The sequence below is a fragment of the Urtica dioica genome, chromosome 3, assembly GCF_054948205.1.
Source record: "Urtica dioica subsp. dioica isolate 48M chromosome 3, U.dioica_male_clone48M_v1_H2, whole genome shotgun sequence".
NCBI classification, from domain to species: Eukaryota; Viridiplantae; Streptophyta; class Magnoliopsida; order Rosales; family Urticaceae; genus Urtica; species Urtica dioica.
The window spans coordinates 23676485-23700362 of record NC_142758.1 but is presented as its reverse complement, the minus strand read 5'-3'; the positions used below and the strand labels follow the sequence as shown (position 1 = coordinate 23700362).

General features: G+C 53.3%; 1 protein-coding gene across 1 annotated transcript in view; it reads left to right on the top strand.

Moving 5' to 3' along the window:
• LOC149402501 (uncharacterized) overlaps window positions 1–2196 on the top strand; it is a 56788-nt gene extending 54592 nt beyond the window's left edge. Inside the window, exon 6 of the mRNA XM_089608406.1 lies at window positions 2044–2196. Within this exon, the coding sequence (XP_089464532.1) occupies window positions 2044–2196 (153 nt within the window). The remainder of the gene's footprint in view (window positions 1–2043) is intronic.
• Window positions 2197–23878: the final 21682 nt, after the last annotated feature.

The following is a 23878-nucleotide window of genomic DNA, read 5'->3' as shown; positions in this document are numbered from 1 at the left end:
ATTGCGGGCCTCAGCTTGTGGTTGAGCCGGGGTCACGGCCTCAGCATCGGGCGCCACCCTCGGTGCCTGCGTGCGTGGTCGGTGTCGCCGGGTCATGGTATCTGAAAAAGATAAAGAGATGATAGGTTAGAGTACAATACAACGGAACGTGCACTAACTGGAAGCATGTGTGTGGTTGGTACCCCCCACGTCGGGGGGAGGGGCAGACGAGCCCCCCGCCTCTGATTCAGGGTCCTCCGTGGCCTCCGCGCCGAGGCCCGAGCACGGAGGAGCCTCGTCTCCAGGCGTGAACCACCCAGTCCTTGCCATTAGGTCTGGGGATTCGAAGTGCGGCCCTTGCCGCCTCGATTTCGGGATCGCCCTGATCACCGCATGGAGCTCAGAACCCTCGATATCGCCCACGGGTGGAAAATCAGCCGCGAGACCAAAGAAGAGAGGCGCGACCCCGAAGGCTGACTCGGACGCCCATATCCAAGGATATCTATGCTTCGAGTTGACGTTGCTGACGATGACGAAACGCTTGCGGTGTAGCGCTAGGTAGAAGCCCGGCTTCCCCGGCACCCCCCGTATCGTCATAAGGTCCTGGATATCGTCGGCGGTGACGGCCCTCTTCTTCGCCCGATAAAGCATCATATGGCACGCCGCGACCAGCCGATAGAAGGCCGGGGACATCTGTAAAGCGTGAACCCCCAGTCGAGCTAACAACTGAAAAGGCAACCTTAGTCCACCGCGAAGACTCGCCTCGTGGACCGCGGCATACCCCTTTCGAGGGCGGGACGTAAGATCATCGGGCAACGGTCTGAGGATTGACACAGAATCCGGGATGCTGTAGCGTTTCCTAAGGCTCTTGAAGCTGACGATGGAGATTAGGCTCGGGACATCGACACCCGAGCAGTCGAGGTTGCCCCGCACGACTGATTCTCCTATCTGGAAGGTTGAGGTCCGCGTTTCCTCCTGCGCGGTGGAAGAAAGTCCCGTCGCCGTAGGTGCTGCACGATGGCTCGACGAGTCGCCGGAGCGTTCGGAGCCCGGGACGTTACCCGAGCGCTCGACTGGTTGCCGGCCGGCCGAGTTACTGCCCTCGGGCCGGCCCATCCTGTGGCCGGCAGCGCTCCTTCCTGTGTGCACGTCAAGCCCGAGGACCCAGCCCGTCTCCTGGCTGGATGGTTCCTCCACGCGCGATCCAGGCGACCACCGGCCCTCGGCGCGCGCGTCAGGCCCGTCGTCCCGGCCCGACTCTCGGCCAGTCGGGTCTCCGGCGCTTGAGGCCTGCCCGGGCGTCCCGGCGATCGTCCCAGGCGCGTCCGGCCCCTCGGCCCGGCCCAGCTCATGACTTGCTGGGCCCTCCTCGCGCGCGCACAGCCCAGCGGCCCCGTCCGGTCTCTGGCCGGTTGGGCCTTCCCCGCGCGCACCGGCCCGGCCCGACTCCTGACCGGCTGTAATCTTCTCGCCCAGGCCCGGCCCAATGGGGCCTAGGGTTCGCCCTAGGGCTGGGCAAGTGGCCGCCCCCTGGCCGACGCAACCCAGCGGCGCCACCTCCTGCCCGGCGCCGGCCCCTCCCTGGGCAGCGTCTCCCGGCACCGGCGGTCCTCCAGCGGCGCGCACCATCGCCGGCGCGGCCGGGCCCGGCGGGCTATGCTCCCGCGCGTCACCTGCAGGCCGCCCGGCGGCCGCCACCAGCCGAGCACCGGCCTCCCCCGCGTCAAGACCGGCCCAGACAGCGCCGAGATCGGTCGGCGCGCCCCTGTCGGCGCCGGCTTCGCCGCGCGCGGCCGCCCCGGGGTCTCTCGCGTCGCCCGGGCGTTCCCCCTCGTCGGCGCGCCTGGTGAGCACCTGGTCGGCCCGGCCCAGGCGGGGTAGGGCTTCCCCGGGGCTGGGGTCGACCCAGGTCGCGTCCTGCCTGGTCAGCGCGTCCCCCCCGACGTCGCCCTCCTCCGTCACGTCTCCTCCAGCGCCGGCCGCTCCAGGCGCGGCCATCTCCGGCACGCGCGCGCCGCCCAGGCCACCAGCCGGTGAAGGGGTTTCGCCTCCCGGCCTGGGCAGGTCCTCCCTGACGCCTCCAGCGCCGCCGGTGCCGTCCCGGCCCTGGGCGCCTCCTCCAGCGCGCACGCTGCCCACGGCGTCTCCTTGCCGGCGCTGGCCGTCTCCGGCACGCGCGCCCTCGCCCTCGTCGGCCAACCACGCTTCCACCAATGAAAGATCCTCTCCGGTCATCTCGATGACGTTGAACGAATGCGACGAGTGTCGTGTGTCGGGAGGTGTTGATGGGGGCGAAAATTGAGCCCAAAAAGCATCCAAATCCACGTGGTTCTCCTCAAACAAATCGTGTAAGCCGTCATCAATGGTCCCACACCCCGGTAGGTGGTCAATGGGGTCCATGGGCGCGAATAGCGAGGCGAGCACGATCGACAAAAAATAATAATAAAAATAATATGAAAGGACGTCGGAGCATACCTCTTGGCGGCGGGATTCTCCGATGGGCCAACGTTGGACTTTGAGTTTACCACGCGATTTACAATCGATGATAAACTCGGGGGGCTAATGTTACCGGTCCGTCTCGGTCCGGTAGATCGACGACGGCCACGCTGGCGGCCGTCTTGAACCCGGCGCTCGTCCGGGGCCAGCACTCGACATGGCCGGCTCTCCATGGCCGGCTCTCCAAGGCCGGCCCTCCATGGCCGGCGCTCCAAGCCCGGCTCTCCAGGGCCAGCGCTCCAGGGCCGGCGCTCCAAGGCCGGCGCTCCAGGGCCGGCGCTCCAGGGCCGGCGCTCCAGAGCCGGCGCTCCAAGGCCGGCGCTCCAGGGCCGGCGCTCCAGGGCTGGCGCTCCATGGCCGGTGCTCCAAGGCCGGCTCTCCAAGGCCGACGCTCGGCCGAGGGGTTCCCCAAACCCCCTCTGGCAGCCTATAAATATGAGGGTCTCTCCCTCGACCCAGGTAATCCGAATTTGAGTGCTGACACGCTGTCGAACTCGTGCCTCGCTCGTTTCTCTCAAGTCTCGGCCTTTAAACACTAAACCCTCTACAAACCACCTCAATCCTACTAATGTTGAGCGTCGGAGAGGTAAACAGAGGCAACCCCTCTGTTTCCCCTTTGTAGTTCACACCTTTTGTTCACATTTCAGGTGCTTGGACGAGATAGAGATCACCTACAGCTAAGGGACGGCTTGGGATACCAAGCCCGACACGCTCGAGTCGAGACGAGACCACTTGGTCCGGCCTTGGGTCTAACCGTCTGCGACTCCTAAATCGTTGTCCGAAAAACTGCGACAACATGGAGGTCACTCGTCGAGTTGAGTTCCGAGTCCTTGAGTCGACTGATAATTCCTCGTGCCGATTCTAAACATGACTCCTCGAGTTGAGTTTCGAGTCCGCGAGTCGACTTATAATTCCTCGTGCCGACTCTACACATTACTCCTCGAGTGGAGGTCACTCGTCGAGTTGAGTTCCGAGTCCATCAGTCGACTGATAATTCCTCGTGCCGACTCTAAACATGACTCCTCGAGTGGAGTTCACTCCTCGAGTTGAGTTTCGAGTCCGCGAGTCGACTTATAATTCCTCGTGCCGACTCTACACATTACTCTTCGAGTGGAGGTCACTCCTCGAGTTTAGTTCCGGGTCCATGAGTCGACTGATAATTCCTCGTGCCGACTCTAAACATGACTCCTCGAGTGGAGTTCACTCCTCGAGTTGAGTTTCGAGTCCGCGAGTCGACTTATAATTCCTCGTGCCGACTCTACACATTACTCCTCGAGTGGAGGTCGCTCCTCGAGTTTAGTTCCGAGTCCATGAGTCGACTGATAATTCCTCGTGCCGTCTCTAAACATGACTTCTCGAGTTGAGTTTCCAGTCCATGAGTCGACTGATAATTCCTCGTCTCGACTCTATACATGATCCTCGAGTTAAGTTCCGAGTCGCGAGTCGACTGATAATTCCTCGTGCCTACTCTAAACATGACTCCTCGAGTGGAGTTCACTCCTCGAGTTGAGTTCCGTGTACACGAGTCGACTGATTACTCCTCATGCTGACTCTATACAATACTTCTCGAGTGGAGTTCCGAGTCTACAAGTCGACTGATACTTCCTCGTGCCGATTCTACACATGACTCCTCGAGTGGAGTTCATTCCACGAGTTAAGCGCCGAGTCCACGAGTGGACTGATATCTCCTCGTTATAACTCTACACATGACTCCTCGAGCTGAGTTCCGAGTCCGTGAGTCGACATATAATTCCTCGTGGTGCTACACATGACTCCCCGAGTGGAGTTCACTCCTCGAGTTGAGTTTCGAGGCCTTCGAGTCGACTCATAATTCCTCGTGCTGACTCTACACATGACTCCTCAAGTGGAGTTCACTCTTCGAGTTGAGTTCCGAGTCCGCGAGTCGACTTAAAATTCCTCATGCCGACTCTATACATTACTCCTCGAGTGGAGGTCACTCGTCGAGTTGAGTTCCGAGTCCATTAGCCGACTGATAATTCCTCGTGCCGACTCTAAACATGACCCCTCGAGTGGAGTTCACTCCTCGAGTTGAGTTTCGAGTCCGCGAGTCGACTTATAATTCCTCGTGCCGACTGTACACATTACTTCTCGAGTTGAGTTCCGAGTCCACGGGCCGACTATTAAGTCTTTGTGCCAACTCTACACATGACTCCTCGAGTAGAGTTCACTCCTCGAGTTGAGTTTTGAGGCCTTCGAGTCGACTGATAATTCCTCGTGCCGACTCTACACATGACTCCTCAAGTGGAGTTCACTCCTCGAGTTGAGTTCCGAGTCCGCGAGTCGACTTAAAATTCCTCGTGCCGACTCTACACATTACTCCTCGAGTGGAGTTCACTCCTCGAGTTGAGTTCCGAGTCCGCGAGTCGACTTAAAATTCCTCGTGCCGACTCTACACATTACTCCTCGAGTGGAGGTCACTCCTCGAGTTGAGTTCCGAGTCCATGAGTTGACTGATAATTCCTCGTGCCGACTCTAAACATGACTCCTCGAGTGGAGTTCAGTCCTCGAGTTGAGTTCCCAGTCCACAAGTCGACTTATAATTCCTTGTGCCGATTCTATACATTACTCCTCGAGTGGAGGTCACTCCTCGAGTTGAGTTCCGAGTCCATTAGTCGACTGATAATTCCTCGTGCCGACTCTAAACATGACTCCTCGAGTGGAGTTCACTCCTCGAGTTGAGTTTCGAGTCCGCGAGTCGACTTATAATTCCTCGTGCCGACTCTACACATTATTCCTCGAGTGGAGGTCACACCTCGAGTTTAGTTCCGAGTCCATGAGTCGACTGATAATTCCTCGTGCTGACTCTAAACATGACACCTCGAGTGGAGTTCACTCCTCGAGTTGAGTTTCCAGTCCATGAGTCGACTGATAATTCCTCGTGTCGACTCTATACATGATCCCAGAGTTGAGTTCCGAGTCGCGAGTCGACTGATAATTCCTCGTGCCTACTCTAAACATGACTCCTCGAGTTGAGTTCCGTGTACACGAGTCGACTGATTACTCCTCATGCTAACTCTATACAATACTTCTCGAGTGGAGTTCCGAGTCCACAAGTCGACTGACACTTCCTTGTGCCGATTCTACACATGACTCCTCGAGTGGAGTTCATTCCACGAGTTAAGCGCCGAGTCCACGAGTGGACTGATATTTCCTCGTTATAACTCTACACATGACTCCTCGAGTTGAGTTCCGAGTCCGCGAGTCGACATATAATTCCTCGTGGTGCTACACATGACTCCTCGAGTGGAGTTCACTCCTCGAGTTGAGTTCCGAGTCCACGGGCCGACTGTTAAGTCATTGTGCCAACTCTACACATGACTCCTCGAGTAGAGTTCACTCCTCGAGTTGAGTTTTGAGGCCTTCGAGTCGACTGATAATTCCTCGTGCCGACTCTACACATGACTCCTCAAGTGGAGTTCACTCCTCGAGTTGAGTTCCGAGTCCGCGAGTCGACTTAAAATTCCTCGCGCCGACTCTACACATTACTCCTCGAGTGGAGGTCACTCCTCGAGTTGAGTTCCGAGTCCATGAGTTGACTGATAATTCCTCGTGCCGACTCTAAACATGACTCCTCGAGTGGAGTTCAGTCCTCGAGTTGAGTTCCCAGACGCGAGTCGACTTATAATTCCTCGTGCCGATTCTACACATTACTCCTCGAGTGGAGGTCACTCCTCGAGTTGAGTTCCGAGTCCATGAGTCGACTGATAATACCGCGTGGCGACTCTAAACATGACTCCTCGAGTGGAGTTCACTCCTTGAGTTGAGTTTCCAGTCCATGAGTCGACTGATAATTCCTCGTGTCGACTCTATACATGATCCTCGAGTTGAGTTCCGAGTCGCTAGTCGACTGATAATTCCTCGTGCCTACTCTAAATATGACTCCTCGAGTTGAGTTCCGTGTACACGAGTCGACTGATTACTCTTCATGCTAACTCTATACAATACTTCTCGACTGGATTTCCGAGTCCACAAGTCGACTGATACTTCCTCGTGCCGATTCTACACATGACTCCTCGAGTGGAGTTCATTCCACGAGTTAAGGGCGGAGTCCACGAGTGGACTGATATTTCCTCGTTATAACTCTACACATGACTCCTCGAGTTGAGTTTCGAGTCCGCGAGTCGACATATAATTCCTCGTGGTGCTACACATGACTCCTCGAGTGGAGTTCACTCCTCGAGTTGGGTTCCGAGTCCACGAGTCGACTTATAATTCCTCGTGCCGACTCTACACATTATTCCTCGAGTAGAGTTCACTCCCCGAGTTGAGTTTCGAGGCCTTCGAGTCGACTGATAATTCCTCGTGCCGACTCTACACATGACTCCTCAAGTGGAGTTCACTCCTCGAGTTGAGTTCCGAGTCCGCGAGTCGACTTAAAATTCCTCGTGCCGACTCTACACATTACTCCTCGAGTGGAGGTCACTCCTCGAGTTGAGTTCCGAGTCCATGAGTTGACTGATAACTCCTCGTGCCGACTCTAAACATGACTCCACGAGTGGAGTTCAGTCCTCGAGTTGAGTTCCCAGTTCGCGAGTCGACTTATAATTCCTCGGGCCGATTCTACACATTACTCCTCGAGTGGAGGTCACTCCTCGAGTTGAGTTCCGAGTCCATGAGTCGACTGATAATTCCGCGTTCCGACTCTAAACATGACTCCTCGAGTGGAGTTTACTCCTCGAGTTGAGTTTCTAGTCCATGAGTCGACTGATAATTCCTCGTGCCGAGTTTATACATGATCCTCGAGTTGAGTTCCGAGTCGCGAGTCGACTGATAATTCCTCGTGCCTACTCTAAACATGACTCCTCGAGTGGAGTTCACTCCTCAAGTTGAGTTCCGTGTACACGAGTCGACTGATTACTCCTCATGCTGACTCTATACAATACTTCTCGAGTGGAGTTCCGAGTCCACAAGTCGGCTGATACTTCCTCGTTCCGATTCTACACATGACTCCTCGAGTGGAGTTCACTCCTCGAGTTAAGCGCCGAGTCCACGAGTCGACTGATAATTCCTTATGGTAACTCTACACATGACTCCTCGAGTGAAGTTTACTCCCCGAGTTGAGTTCCGAGTCCACGAGCCGAGTGATAAATCCTCGTACCGACTCTACACATGACTCCTCGAATGGTGTTCACTGCACGAGTTGAGTTCTGAGTCCACGAATCGACTAATAAGTCCTCGTGCCGACTCTACACATGACTCCTCGAGTGGAGTTCACTCCTCGAGTTGAGTTCCGAGTCCGCGAATCGATTGATAAGTCCTCGTGTCGACTCTACACATGACTCCTCGAGTGGAGTTTACTCCTCGAGTTGAGTTTCGAGTCCGCGAGTCGACTAATAATTCCTCGTGCCGACTCTACACATGACTCTTCGAGTGGAGTTCGCTCCTCGAGTAGAGTTCCAAGTCAACGAGTCGACTGATAATTCCTCATACCTGTTGTCAATGGTGCCCACAAGAAGAGTTGTAGTCTTTATTTTGTACATTTGATGTAATAAAGTCTCATGAAGACTCTTGCTTGTAATTGCCTATCTATTCATTAATAAAGTTGGAACGTTTATTCATTCTTTCTTTGTGTGAAGCTTTATGATAAAACCTTAGTCTTTTAGTCCATAAACAAACTTAACAACTTACGAAGAGACAAATGTAGATTTGCATGAACAAACTCTTCGTAGTTTGCTTAAAACGATATATTCGCAATCTTAGGGTCAAAGGACTATTGACCTCAGTTTGATTGTTAGGAGAATCTATGATGTCTGGTTATGAGGCATTGAGAGTTGGGGACTCTATAGTTCTTCTAGGTATCTTCCGAAGGTACTGAATTGACCAGTGCACTTCTAGAGACAAGATAAGAACAAACCATTTAAGCTCTTATGTCTCGAAGTCACTATGTATGAATTGCATCATGCTTACCTTAATCCTGAAATGAGACATGCCATTTCACACCTTAGTATTCTCATTTGAGAAAGTCAAAGTTCGGACTCACTATGTGATTCCGAACAAGGCCTATTGGTGAAGTACTAAGTTGTGAGTCTGTCATGAGTAACTTTGTGAAGTTCTCATAGATATGGAATTCATGTACAAGATTGCTGAAATGCAATGTATGTCACCTCATGCTTTGTTCCTTGGAGTGTGAATAAATGAACTGGCCAGTGTCCAAATTGAGTCCCGACTCTTTTGGATGAAACAATGTGACTTGTTAGCTCCTCATCAATACATTGTTTCTAACTTATTCACAAGCGACAAAGGAGCTGAGGAAATAACAGCTAGAAGGGTAAAATGGTAATTTAGTAAATCCTGACTAGCTGATGACATTCATGAAGGGTAGCATAGATAACATTCAGTGGATCCGCTCATTATAATTAGGTGAATTCTTGAGTAGAAAATAGATTCATTTGAACCGAGAGATTTTCAGTGTCAGCTCTTTAGTGGAGTCAGTTGGCATTAAGCTAAACTTGGAAAAGGTTTGTGAACTTTTGAGTCCAAGTGTTTAGCTCAAGCTTTGTTCATTTGGGTCCATGAGGTCACTGTCACGAATCACATCGATAGGAATAGTTAAACTGGAAGCTAAGTCAAAACGAGAACGAAAATAGTCAAAAGGGTATTTTTGTCTTTTGAGACAAAGGATGAAATGAATGTCAATAAATTTTTTTTTTGACAAGTTCATTTGATGACTTAATAATACTCGGCCATGACTTGATCATTGGGCCTTGTGGATTAATTTCATTTCATAAGAATTTTATTGAAAATTCTTAATGGGCCTTTCTCATGTTGTTATGAACAAATGAAGAAGCTTCTAGAAGCTCCTTCTAGAGAAAATATGGGCGCCCAAATACCTAAGAGAAAGAGAGTTTATTTTGTGTATAAATGTATTTAGATACTTGCCAAAAGAAAAAGAGGAAACAAATTTCCTCTAAGAGTAAAGGATATGGGCGGCAAGGACAAGCAAAGAAGAGGAAACAAATTAGGAAACAAATCCCTTAAGGGAATGAATGTGATGGGCGCATATGGAGAAAATGGGCAATAAGAGATTGCTCATGAATGCTTGGAAAAAGAGGAAACTCCTATTTTCTAAGGCTAACCCCTCTCCTATAAATAGGGCCCTCATTCTCATTGTTTTCTCATTCCACATAAGTTAGAGATTGAGAGCTTCTCTCTCTAGAACTTGTGGTTGCCGCCCCTCTTCTCTCTCTCTCTAGTTTATTTTCGATTTTTCTTGTTTTGGCACCTAGGTCCTCACTCAACCTAGTGTTTAGCTCTGCGACTTCAAGACTTGTTCTTAAGTCGTAGTGTTTAAAAGTGCCCACTCACTAATTCCTTTATTTCGAGTGATTTAGTGATAGAAACTTTCGTGGTTGCTCGAGGTGCCGAGGAAGGGAAGAGAGACGTGCTGCGAGGGGAGACGAGCGTTGCAAACTTTCCAAAAGCTTCTTCTAAGTTCAAGCTTCAAGAAAGGTTAGTAAACTTCTAGCTCATATTAGTTTTTAATTACATGTACTTGCTCTTTGTCTAGGTTAGTAAAAACTGTTTTACTTGAAAAGAATTTTTTTAAAATTCCGCCGCTTCCCGAAGCGTTTAATCTATTTCCTTAAACCTAGATCGATTCCAACAAATGGTATCAGAGCTATGGTCAAAGATTAGCATGTACATGTTTTTAAAATTATGAGCTTGAAAATCATTTTCGAAAGTTTACTAATTTTGTGACAAGTTAGAATTGTAATCTTAGATTTTTTTTTTAATTTATTACTCTTGTCTTTAAATTAAAAAGCATGTTGATTTTCTATGAGTTTGGGATGTTTTTAAAACACATTAGAATCAGTTCTAAAAGTTTTTAATTTAATATTGAAAAACGTGTTTTAAAGGTTTGAGAAATTTCGAGTAAAATTTTGTGACTAGTTATATTGTCTTGCTAGTTTCGTTTATTTACTTGAATCGTTTTATGCATGTTGTTATTTCTTTTATTCTAAGTTATTACCCTGCTAATAAAACACAAATAGAAGCTTTAAACAACATCTTAAAACGTTCCGTTACACTCGATTCTTTTTCGCACCTAAAAAGGACCAAGCTTTAATTTATTTCTTTTTCTTCGAGCTGGAGTAAACCCGCATTAAAAGTGGCATAACTATCTGCTCAGAAATCTAAATTTAATGATTCTTGAATCAAATTAAAGCTCTGTCTGTCCTCTGTCCAATGCCACCGGTTTTGGCTCAAAAAGACATCGGAGCCGCCAGATATGGCGATTTAATCCGAGGTGCGCGGCTGTCTGAAACTCCAGTTTTTTTAGAAATCCGGATTTTCAAACCCCACTACCATGAGTTATAGAACTCTAATGAGAAAATTTTCTTGAGCAAAAATGTTTTTCATATGACTATAAACATGATGTGTAAGATTGAAATGTTTTGATTTTTGAAAGTTTAATTGAAATTGAATTTTTACAAAACTAGTTTGAATTTTGAAAAACCGTTTTCACTTTCAAACTTGAAAATATTTTGTCATCCAAATCAAATAAATTTTCAAAATGTTTTCAAACCTATATCTATATCACATATGTTCAAAATCTATATGCTCTTGAAAATTTGAGTGGGAGGTCTCCTTGTAGACAAGCCGAAAAATAAAAAGATGTGTAATCTCAAACTTTCAAGTGTTCGAGTGAGTTGAAGTTCACACTTCCCTCACGCACTTTCCCGAAATAGAAAATAGGAAAAGATCGAGTATGTACCTTGTGCCTTTATGCACTAATACTGCTCTGAACATGTCGATCTAGGATTCTCTTCTAGTTGTCCGCTCTGTCGCTCTCTAACTAGGAAATCTGTTTCCGAAATTATAAGAGTCGATGAACCAACTCCAAAAACTAAGTGGGAGGGTTATACTTGTTGTTTGTAACCCACGATCTCCAACACTGATGAAAAGTGCAAGTGTCGCCAGACTAAGAGTCACCCTCGTGGCCCTCTCTTAAATGAGAGTACTCAAGGGCGCTTTGCACTGATCATTGCTCAATGAGCTAAATCCGAAAGTGAGACAATGAGACAAGACCTCCCCTCGGCGGATTGTTTTTCAAAGTCAATCTTTTGGACTAAGTGGTTGGTTACACACTTAGACTCAATCCCTAGTAATCCTCCCTCGAGGCCCTGCGAAAGGATGTGAGTGATTAAACCAATTTAAAAGGTGGCTAGTCAAAATTGGTGTATTGACATCTTGGCTTAGCATTAATGATGTGTCATTTACTTATAAATGGAGATTTTTTGCGGCCTTCCCTCGAAGGATTAAATTATCGTTTGGTTTATAACACCTTTGGATTTTATCAAAGTCTTAATAAAACTTAAATCCTAAACCAAAGACTAATCATAAACTTGTTTCAACTTTTATAGGCAATATGTCTCCCAACTCTCTCTCTTTCATTCTTTCCTCGAACAAACTCGAAAACGAAAACTACATAGACTCGAAACATAACCTCGACATAATCCTTACCAAGCACAAATGGGTACTCACCACCCCGTGTCCTTCTCTTACGAATGATTATTCGACTCAAGAGGACAATGACGCCTTAGCGGCCTGGCTTCGATCCGATGAGATTGTGAGGTGCTATATCTTGGCATCTATGAACAATATGCTAAAAGAGCAACATCATGACATCGAGACCGCTGCCGAAATGCTCTACAATCTCCTTGAGATGTTTGGAGGGCAAGGGCGTCATACAAGGCAACAAGCAGTCCGACAGTTTATGAACTGTCATATGAAGGCTAGGAATCCTGTTAGAGACTTTATGATACCGATCATTAGTTTTCTAAATAAAATGGAAATCCTAGGATCTGAGACTGATGGGAAGAATATCATAGATATGATCTTAGAAACTCTCCCCGCATGTCTTGATACCTCCAAGATGAACTACTCCATAAACAAGCTAGAGTACACTGTTACCAAGCTTATGAAGGAACTTCACACTGCTGTAGGTCTCACTAAGAGAAAGAGGAATCAAGGAGAGGCACATGCTACTGAGCAAAAAGCCTCCGCCTCTGGAACTAAGAAGAGACCTCACAAGGCCGATAAAAAGAACTGTCCTGCCAATCTCAAAGCAAAGGAACATAGTATTGTACTAGTTACCGAAGCATGCTTAGTAGCTGATAATGTATCAACGTGGATTCTTGACTCCGCTGCTACTAACCATATTTGTTGTTCCTTAAATGGTTTCAAGAAGACCAAAAGCTTAGAGGAAGGCGAGTTCTGTTTCAAATGGGGTGATGGGAGCCTGGTGTCTGCAAAGGTTGTGGGATCCGTGACGCTGTCTTTTGAAGACCGCACTTTAAACTTGAATAATGTTTATTTTATTCCTACCTTTGAGAAGAACTTAATATCCGTTGCTCGTCTTCGTGAGCAAGATTATTGTTTAAAGTTTATTAAGAATGGAATTCGTATTTCGTTTCTTGATAATTCTTTTGTCACTGATGCATGTATGAAGAATGCTCTTTTCTACATCTATCCCACTCAACCTTTTCTTTTAGACACCGAAATAGATAATGATCTAATTAGGGAGCCAAAGAGGATCAAACTTTCTGAATCCTCCGATCTAACAAAATCAACACACCTATGGCACTTAAGACTTGGTCATATCAGTCTAGAAAGGATTAAGACACATGTGAGGGATGGTCCACTCCAAGCCTCTGCAATAGGTTCACTACCTACTTGTGAATCCTGCATAGAAGGAAAAATGACTAAGCGACCTTTCTCTGATAAGGGTCGAAGAGCCACTGAGTTGCTGGAACTAATACATTCTGATGTATGTGGTCCGCTCAGCCAACAGGCACGTGGAGGATACGAATACTTCGTTACCTTCACCGATGATTACTCACAATATGGGTTTGTCTATTTGCTCAAACACAAATCCGAGACCTTTAACGTATTTAAGGTCTTTAGGGCTTTAGTGGAAAAGCAAACTGGAAAAGTGATCAAAACCCTTCGATCCGATCGAGGTGGTGAGTATATGTCTGGAGAGTTCGATGACTTTCTTAAAGAAGAAGGTATCGCTTCTCAGCTTACCGCACCTGGCACCCCTCAGCAAAACGGAGTGTCAGAGAGAAGGAACCGAACTCTAATGGAGATGGTTAGATCAATGATGAGTTACTCATCACTCCCTCCTTCCTTTTGGGGATATGCCCTCGAAACAGCCGCTTACATTCTGAACCAAGTTCCGTCTAAAACGGTTCCTGGTACTCCTTATGAAAGATGGACTGGCCGTAAAGTTAGTTTAGGCCACATCCGAATTTGGGGTTGCCCTGCACATGTGCTAAGGCAAAAGACTAGCAAGTTGGCTAGTAGGTCAGAATTGTGCATATTGTTGTCGCAGTTTTTCGGACAACGATTTAGGAGTCACAGACGGTTAGACCCACGGCCGGACCAAGTGGTCTCGTCTCGACTCGAGCGTGTCGGGCTCGGTATCCCAAGCCGTCCCTTAGCTGTAGATAATCTCTATCTCGTCCAAGCACCTGAAACGTGAACAGAAAGGTGTGAACTACAAAGGGGAAACAGAGGGGTTGCCTCTGTTTACCTCTCCGACGCTCAACATTAGTAGGATTGAGGTGGTTTGTAGACGGTTTAGTGTTTAGAGGTCGAGACTTGAGAGAAACGAGCGAGGTACGAGTTCGACAGCGTTTCAGTACTCAAATTCGGATTACCTGGGTCGAGGGAGAGACCCTCATATTTATAGGCGGCCAGAGGGATTTTGGGGAACCCCTTGGCCGAGCGCCGGCCTTGGAGAGCCGGCCTTGGAGCGCCGGCCATGGAGAGCCGGCCTTGGAGCGCCGGCCCTGGAGCGCCGGCCATGGAGAGCCGGTCCTGGAGCGCCGGCCCTGGAGCGCCGGCCCTGGAGCACCGGCCTTGGAGCGCCGGCCCTGGAGTACCGCCCCTGGAGAGCCGGCCCTGGAGCGCCGGCCCTGGAACGCCGGTCCTGGAACGCCGGTCCTGGAACGCCGGCCCTGGAACGCCGGTCCTGGAGCGCCGGCCCTGGAGTGGAGAGCCGGCCCTGGAGAGCCGGTCCTGGAGCGCCGGCCTTGGAGCACCGGTCCTGGAGCGCCGGCCCTGGAGTGCCGGTCCTGGAGGGGCGGCCTTGGAGAGCCGGCCATGGAGAGCCGGCCATGGCGAGTGCCGGCCCCGGACGAGCGCCGGGCTCAGGACGGCCGTCAGCGTGGCCGTCGTCGATCTACCGGACCGAGACGGACCGGTAACATTAGCCCCCCGAGTTAATCATCGATTGTAAATCGCGTGGTAAACTCAAAGTCCAACGTTGGCCCATCGGAGAAGCCCGCCGTCAAGAGGTATGCTCCGACGTCCTTTCATATTATTTTTATTATTATATTTTTTGTCGATCGTGCTCGCCTCGCTATTCGCGCCCATGGACCCCATCGACCACCTATCGGGGTGTGGGACCATTGATGACGGCTTACACGATTTGTTTGAGGAGAACCACATGGATTTGGATGCTTTTTGGGCTCAATTTTCGCCCCCATCAACTCCACCCGACACACGACACTCGTCGCATTCGTTCAACGTTATAGAGATGACCGGAGAAGATCTTTCATGGCGCGCGTGCCGGAGACGGCCAGCGCCGGCAGGAGAGCGCCGGCCCGATGGCACCAGCCGCCGGGGACAGCCGGGCCGACCAACACGGGCTGGCTTGGCCGAGGGGCGCGCCATGGAGGTCGCGCGTGCAAGGTCGACCATCCAGGAGACCGGCGGCGATCCATACAGCGCCGGGAGGGGCGCCCTCGTCGATTCTGGCGCCGGAGGAGGCGGGCCGGCCACGGGCGGCGCGGTGCAGGCCGCCGCCGTCGCCGGGGGAGTCGCGCCTGGCTGGGTCGGCGCCGTCTGCGCTGGACCCAGCCCCGGGATCACGCCAGAAGGGTCGCGCGCGACGATCCCGACCGGGGAGCACGCCGACAAAGCAGAGGAGGCCGACGCCGGCGTGGAGGAGGCCGAGCCCGGCTGAGTCGGCGCCGTCTGGGGCGACCCCAGACCTGGGGGAGACGTCCCTCGCCCCGGGACGGCCGAGCTGGTCGTGGAGGCCATGGGCGAGCCTTGTGGCGGCGCGTCCGGCGAGGCCGGCGCCGGCGACGACGCGCTGGTGCAGAGGAGCGCCGCCTGGGGCGGCGGTGGCGTTAGGGAGGACCCCACCCTCTCGGGTGGGGTCGTGTTGCAGTTGGTCGGCGGCCATGGGAGCCCAGGTGGGTCGGGCCCAGCCGGGCTGGAGCGTGCCTATGACGGGGGAGCGCCGCCGGCGGCGGCCGACGCTGCAGGTGGGGGCGGCGGCGCCGGACAGGAGGAGCACCGGCCGCCTAACGCCGGAGAGGGAGAAAGCCGACCGCCCACAGCCGGAGAGGAGGAGGCGGCAACCTTGGCTGCCTTGCAGACCCTAAGGCCCAATCGGCCGGGCCTAGGTGAGGAGACTGCAGCCGGCCGGGAGTCGGGCCGGGCCGACGCGCGCGAGGAGGGCCCAACCGTCTGGAGGCCGGACAGGGCCGCTGGGCGACAGGCGCGCGAGGAGGACCCAGCGACCCGCGAGCTGGGCCGGGCCGGCGGGCCGGACGCGCCTGGGTTGAACGCCGGGGCGCCCGGGCAGGCCTCAAGCGCCGGAGACCAATCTGGCCGAGAGCTGGGCCGGGCCGACGGGCCTGGCGCGCGCGCCGAAGGCCGGAGGTCGCCGGGGCCGCGCGTGGAGGAGCCGCCTAGCCAGGAGACGGGCTGGGTCCTCGGGCTTGACGCGCACACAGGAGGGAGCGCTGCCGGCCACAGGATGGGCCGGCCCGAGGGCAGTGACTCGGCCGGCCGGCAACCAGTCGAGCGCTCGGGTGACGTCCCGGGCTCCGAACGCTCCGGCGACTCGTCGAGCCATCGTGCAGCACCTACGGCGAGGGGACTTTCTTCCACCGCGCAGGAGGAAACGCGGACCTCAACCTTCCCGATAGGAGAATCAGTCGTGCGGGACAACCTCGATTGCTCGGGTGTCGACGTCCCGAGCCTAATCTCCATCGTCAGCTTCAAGAGTCTTAGGAAACGCTACAGCATCCCGGATTCTGTGTCAATCCTTAGACCGCTGCCCGATGATCTTCCGTCCCGCCCTCGAAAGGGGTATGCCGCGGTCCACGAGGCGAGTCTTCGCGGGGGACTAAGGTTGCCTTTTCAGCCGGTTATCCAGGAGTTGTTAGCTCGACTGGGGGTTCACGCTTTACAGATGTCCCCGCCCTTCTACCGACTGGTTATGGCTTGCCATATGATGCTTTATTGGGCGAAGAAGAGGGCCGTCACCGCCGACGACATCCAGGGCCTCATGACGATACGAGGGGTGTCGGGGAAGCCGGACTTCTACTTAGCGCTACATCGCAAGCGTTTCGTCATCGTCAGCAATGTTAACTCGAAGCACAGATATCCTTGGATATGGGTGTCCGAGTCAGCCTTCGGGGTCGCGCCTCTCTCCTTCGGTCTCGCGGCCGATTTCCCACCTGTGGGTGATATCGAGGATTCTGAGCTCCATGCGGTGATCAGGGCGATCCCGGAATCGAGGCGGCAAGGGCCGCACTTCGAATCCCCAGACCTAATGGCAAGGACTGGGTGGTTCACGCCCGGAGGCGACGCTCCTCCGTGCCCGGGTCTCGGCGCGGAGGCTACGGAGGACCCTGAATCAGAGGCGGGGGGCTCGTCTGCCCCTCCCCCTGACGTGGGGGGTACCAACCAAACACTTGCTTCCAGTTAGTGCACGTTCCGTTGTATTGTACTCTAACCCGTCATCTCTTTATTTGTCTTCAGATACGATGACCCGGCGACACCGACCACGCACGCAGGCACCGAAGGTGGTGCCCGATGTTGAGGCCGTGACCGCGGTTCAACCACAAGCTGAGGCCCGCCATGGAGGGCTTCCAATGCGGGCGAGGGCCGAGGCGAACTCCTCGAATAAGCGACCGATCTCGACGATCCTCCCCGGCTCGTCCTCCGGCCACAAGCGTGCTCATACGTCGGTGAAGTCAGACGGCATGGAGTCGATGCACTTGGCGGAGGCGGCGGAGCTGAGGGACCAGTGCTCTCGAGGGATCCTTGAAACCTCTCTACGGGATTTCAAGAGTCTCCTGACGGTGAGCGACCTTGAGCATTTCCAGAGCGGGATCGGCGACGCCCGAAAGGTACGATTTGCTTGTTTGCCTTATTTGTGATTATTGTGCTTATTTCGATCGCATGTGCGTTGTTTGTTTCCACAGATGCTCGCGCGCCAAGAACGGAGCGACCGTATTCTTCGGGACTTGCTGCGTCGCATGCAGGTCATGGAAAAAGACAAGGAGAACACAGCGGCCGCCCATGCCGCCGCCATGGCGGGGGTCCGCACCGTCCAAGAGTTCCAAGTGCTCGAGGAGGAACTACAGCGAGCTCGTGAGAAGGCGGCGGCCGAGAAGGCGTCTCGGGAGAAGGCTGAGCAGGCGGCCGATACTTTCTTAGGGGAGACAAAGAAGCTCCAGGCGGCGCTTTCGAGCCGAGACGAAGAGCTGAACATCGTCCATGCCCGACTGTCGGCGAGCGAGATCTCCCAGGTCAAGGCCGAGAGGGAGAGGGAAACCCTGTGAGCGGAGGTGCAGACCCTCGTCGAGGAGAAGGATGACGCCGTGCGATCAAAGACGGAGTTGGAGGAGGACTGGGACCTCTCGCTGGAGGTGGCCCGTTACGAGGTGGCCATGCGGGTCAAAGACGCGACCGCGGAGGAGAACGCGTCTCGAGGGATCACATTTTCCTTCTTTGACGCCATGTTTCCTCCCCTGGAAGACGAGTTGCCAGAGGACGACTTGCCTCCCGAGGTCCCTGCGGAGGCCGCCCAGTCGTCAAACTATCGGCCCAGTGGAGAAACCGTTGGCGCCCCTTGCCCCGAAGACGACGAAGAGCAGGTCGACTACGGCTCAGAGTAGCCAAGTTTTCTTTGGTTTTCTGCGCATTTGTTTAGCGCTCGCTTTACATTTTCTTTCGGATTTCTTTTATGTTTGGCGTGTGCTGTATTTTCGTACGTTTCTCGTCGGGTTGCTTGTGTAACATCGTTTTGCTTTGATGGAAGCTTTTCTTTTTATTGTGCGTCTTATTTTCTCGACTTGCTATTCTTAGTGTAATCGATTTGTGCAATTCGAATAGTGCGTGTCTTACGAGCCCGGCTTGCTATGCCTAGCGTAACCGGTTGGCACGGCTACTGCCGTACTTGGCGGCGAAGTTTTCCCGTCGGCGCTGGCTAGACCAGTTTCATCCGGCGGGTGCGACTCTTGGCCATCCATTCGTGACTCGCTGCCTATCGGCGTGCGCGAGCTGGGTGGCCGTTGCGCTCATCCTCCGGCGAGTACGCTACCTATCGGCGTGCGTATCGGGATGGGTTCGCAGCTCCCAGTGAGCGTGGTACTTGTTGGTACGCGTGTCACGTTTTGGGCTTTGACTGCTGAGATCGACAATCCGGTGCGCGGACGTGATCCATCGATGCCTTGCCGCCTATCGGTGCGCAAGGTGCATCGGTGCGCGAGAGGGTCGCAGCAAAAGACGTGCGAGGTCGGAGGTCCGGTGCGCGGATCCAACTTGTCGACGTTTCGCTATCTCTCGGCGTACGACCTCAACCCGTGCGAGAGCGTCGCACGAGGAGGGTACGAAATCGGAGGTCCGGTGCGCGGATCCGATTATGGGTGTTTTGTTACCGCTTGGTGCGTGGAAAGTGGAGTAAGCGAGCTGGTTATTCTCGCCTTATCCCCCTTAGCCCCCCGAGTTTCTTGGGTGCTCGTAGAGGACGCTAGAAACTAAGATACAATGTTTTGAAGTGAAATGTAATTCATTAAATTGTTGAAATGGTTCAAAAATTACATCCCAGGCCGTTGGCCAAACTTGAAATTTAAAATTGACTTTGCTAGAATCGAAAATTACATGAGAACAACCAAGCGTAAAAATGGACGAATGAACATCTATTGGTAATATTGCCGAAGGTGCTCCGCATTCCATGGGTGTGTGAACACGAGTCCCTCCATGTTCTCGAGCTCGTACGTGCCATTGTGGATGGCTCGGCGCACACGGTACGGGCCTTCCCAGGTGGGGCCTAGAACTCCCGCACCTTGCACCTTGGTGTTTTGGAACACCCTTCGAAGAACGAGGCTTCCGTCGGAGAACTTCCGCAGCTTGATCTTTGAGTTGTAGTATTTCTCGACCTTCCTCTTTTGCGCAGCAAGCCGGGTGAGTGCGTCCGCCCTCCTTTCGTCTATGAGGTCTAGCTCGAGCCTGATCGCGTCATCGTTGGCGGCTTTGTCGTACTCCTCGATGCGCAAGGTTGGCAACTTGGTCTCGACGGGTACCACAGCCTCGACGCCGAACGCGAGAGCGAAAGGGGTTTCGCCGGTCGTGTTTCGAGCGATGGTGCGGTATGCCCATAAGACCATGGGGAGCTCGTCGGCCCAAGCCCCCTTTCTTGCCTCCAGCTTCTTCTTCAGGTTCTCCTTGATCGTTTTGTTCACCGCCTCGACTTGACCGTTGGCTTGAGGATGGCGGGGAGAGGAGATAGTCTTGCTAATGCCAAGTTGTTCGCACATTTCTCGGAGGCGCGCATTGTCGAATTGTTTTCCGTTGTCGGTTACAATTGACGCAGGGATCCCGAAGCGGCAGATGATGCTTTTCCAAATGAAGCTCGTCGTGTTCGCCTCAGTGATCTTTGCTAGCGGCTCGGCCTCTACCCACTTTGTGAAGTAATCGATAGCCACGATCGCGTGCTTGTATTGTCTCGGGGCCGTAGGTAGCTCGCCGATGAGGTTGATTCCCCACTTCGCGAAAGGTCGCGGCACGATGATTGGACACAATGGGGCCGGTGCTTGACGCGGGATGTGGGCGAATCTTTGGCACTTATCACACCTTTTGGCCCACTCGTGGGAGTCCTTTTTCAAGGTCGGCCAAAAGTATCCAAGTCTTAGTAGCTTCAATGCCAACGATTGCCTAGCGGCGTGGTTTCCGCACACCCCCTCGTGCACCTCGCGAAGTGCCTTCTTCGCCTCGACTTCGGTCAAGCAGCGAATGAGGGGCATAGAGTAGCCTCTCTTGAACAAGTTGTCCTCCCTCATTGTGTACTTCGGCGCCAAGCTTCTCAGCTTTCTGGCCTCTTCTCTGTCTTCGGGAACGACTCCTCGCTTAAGGAATTCCACGAGCGGAGTCATCCACGAGGGAGGCGGAGCCTCGTCAACGACCCCTACGTCGCCTCTCGAGACGTAGGGTCGGGTCAGCACTTCGATTGGGACGCTACCCTCGCCCTCCTCGTCTATCCCAGACGCGAGGCGAGCCAGGGCGTCAGCGTCAATGTTCGCCTCTCGAGGGACTTGGACGATCTCGAACCACGACAGGGCTTCTAGATTCTTTTGGGCCTTGGACAGGTATACGATCATGTGTGGCTCTTTCGCGGCGTAGTCGCCCTTAACCTGGTTCACAATCAATTGCGAGTCGCAATGAATGCGCAGGTTTTGGGCGCCCAACTTGTTCGCTAGCTCCAAGCCAACGATCAAAGCCTCGTACTCTGCCTCGTTGTTGGAAGCCTTGAACTCGAACCGCAGGGCGTATCTCAGCTTTTCCCTATCGGGATTCGTGAGCACAACGCCGGCGCCAGCCCCCCGGGCGTTTGACGCGCCATCCACGTGCAAGTCCCAAACCGGCCCTATCGGGTCGTTGGTTCTCTTCTTCGACGACCCGACGTGGTCGTCCTTCTTCTCTTCCGTGCTTTCGTTATTCTCGTCGCCCTCGTCGGTTGGGGGCGTGCTTGTGAATTCGGCGATGAAGTCGGCGAGGGCCTGACCCTTAATGGCGGTTCTCGGTTGGAACTCGATCCCGTACTCGCCCAACTCTTGGGACCATATCGCCATTCGAGAGGAGGTCCCTTTTTGAAGGGCCTTCTCGATGGGATGTCCCGAGCGGACCACGATGGGGTGCGCTTGGAAGTAGGGCCGGAGCTTTCTCGCGCTCATGACGAGGGCGAGGGACAGTCTCTCGATTTCCGGGTATCGGGTTTCGGCGTCGAGGAGCGCCTTGCTAACGTAGTAGACCGGCCATTGTACCCTGTCCTCCTCGCGTATGAGGACCGCGCTCACGGCCCTATCGGAAACCGTGAGGTAGAGGAACAAGGTTTCGCCATTCTTTGGCTTCGCGAGGAACGGGGGGGAGGTGAAATAGGCTTTCATATCGCGGAATGCTTCCTCACACTCCTCCGTCCACACGAATCCGTCGGTCTTCTTCAGTGCCTTGAAGAATGGTTGGCACCTATCAGTGGCTTTGGAAACAAATCGCGTCAGGGCGGCGATCCTTCCCGTCAAGCTTTGAACTTCTTTGACCTTTTGCGGCGACCTCATCTCTAAGATCGCCTTAATCTTCTCAGGATTGGCCTCGATCCCGCGGCGGCTCACCATGTAGCCCAGAAACTTTCCAGACTCGACCCCGAAAGCGCACTTGTTGGGGTTGAGCTTCATCTTGTAGCGTCGCAGGATCGTGAACATTTTCCTAAGGTCTCGAACGTGGTCGTGGGCTTTGAGGCTTTTGACAAGCATGTCATCCACGTAGACCTCCATAGTTTTGCCAATTTGATTGGCGAACATGCGGTTCACCAACCTTTGATACGTCGCTCCCGCGTTTTTGAGGCCAAAGGGCATGACCTTGTAGCAGTAAAGTCCGCGGTTCGTAACAAAGGTGGTTTTGATCTGATCCGGCTCGTGCATGCGGATCTGGTTGTAGCCTGAGTAGGCGTCCATGAAGCTTAGCAATTCGTGGCCCGCAGTGGCGTCCACGAGCTGCTCGATCCTCGGGAGGGGGAAGCTGTCTTTCGGGCAGGCTTTGTTGAGATCTTTGTAATCGATACAGATCCGCCACTTCCCGTTTGGCTTCTTGACCATTAACACATTGGACACCCACTTGGGGTGCTCCGCCTCCCTGATGAAGTCGGCGGCGAGAAGTTTGTCAACTTCTTCGCCAATGGCTTGGTACCTCTCCCCACTGAACGCCCGTCGCGGTTGAACGCGCTCGGCCACCCTCTTGTCGTCGTTGAGACGATGAACCATGATTTCGGGGTCGATCCCCGGTATGTCGGCGTGTGTCCACGCGAAGACATCTTTGTGCTCTCGGAGGAAAGCGGCGAGCTCGGTTCGGACTTCAGACGAGAGTTGGACGCCTACCTTGACCACTTGGTCAGGCTTGGCGTCGTCCAACACGACGGGAACGAGGTCGTCCGGTGTCTCCACCTTTCGACGCTCGACTTCGTCCCTTTGGTCTAGCTCCCCGAAGGTGCCTCCCTCCTCTAACTTGCACGGGAATTTGTCCCCGAGTTGGAAGACGGTGCTCATCACCTTTCCTTTCCCTTTTCCGTCCACGCCCTGGATGTAGCACTTCCTCGCCATGGATTGGTCTCCCAACATCACGGCGATTCCTTTCTCGGTCGGGAACTTCATCATCAAGTGGTACGTGAAATTATGGCCTTCAACCGATTGAGAGTCGGGCGGCCGACGATGATGTTGTAAGCCGAGGGCTGATCCACCACTAGGAATGACACGATGTGGGTAACCTCGAGCCCCCCCGGCGTACCGAAGGTAACCAGGAGGTCGATAGTTCCCTCCGTCATAACCCTTTCCCCAGAGAAGCCGAAGAGCGGGGTTGAGATTGGGGTCGGTCTTACCCCGGATAGCTTCATCCTGTCCAACGCCGACTTGAAGATTATGTCGGCGGAGCTCCCATTGTCGATCAGGATTCTCCGGACGAGGTTGTTGGCGACTGGGGCAGAGACGACTATCGCGTCGTTATGTGGATGGAGTACTCGCGCCGCTTCTTGTCCGGTGAAGAACATGGACTCGAAGGGGGCCGAAGGAGGGACCTCGTACGTATGGTTGATGTAGTGCGCTATTTTCCCTTGGGAAACTTCGCGCACGTACTTCTTCCTCTGCGTAGCCGAGTCTCCGAACTCCGGGCCGCCTAAGATCGCGCCCACGACGTGAAGTTGCGAGCTCTCTGGTTCTTCGGTTGCCGCGCGGTCCGTGACAGTCACCGTCGCCGGACCTTTCTTTCCTTGCCGCGGGCGGCCTCCGTGCGCCGCGGCCGTCTCGATAGTTCTAAGGACGTATTCTTTCAGCTTCCCATCTTGAATCAGGGCCTCAATCTGACGCTTGAGTTGATAGCATTCAGATGTCAGGTGTCCGTGATCCTCATGGTACTCACAGTACTTGCTTTGATCCCTCTTGGCGGGATCCTTCGTGAGAGGGGTTGGGCTCCCCAACTTGTCACGGTGCAGAGCTAGGATTCGCTCCGGCGAAGTGTTCAGAGGAGTGAATGGCGAGAACTTTCGGAAGCTATCGACATGTGGCGGCCTTGGCCCGGGGAGGGAACG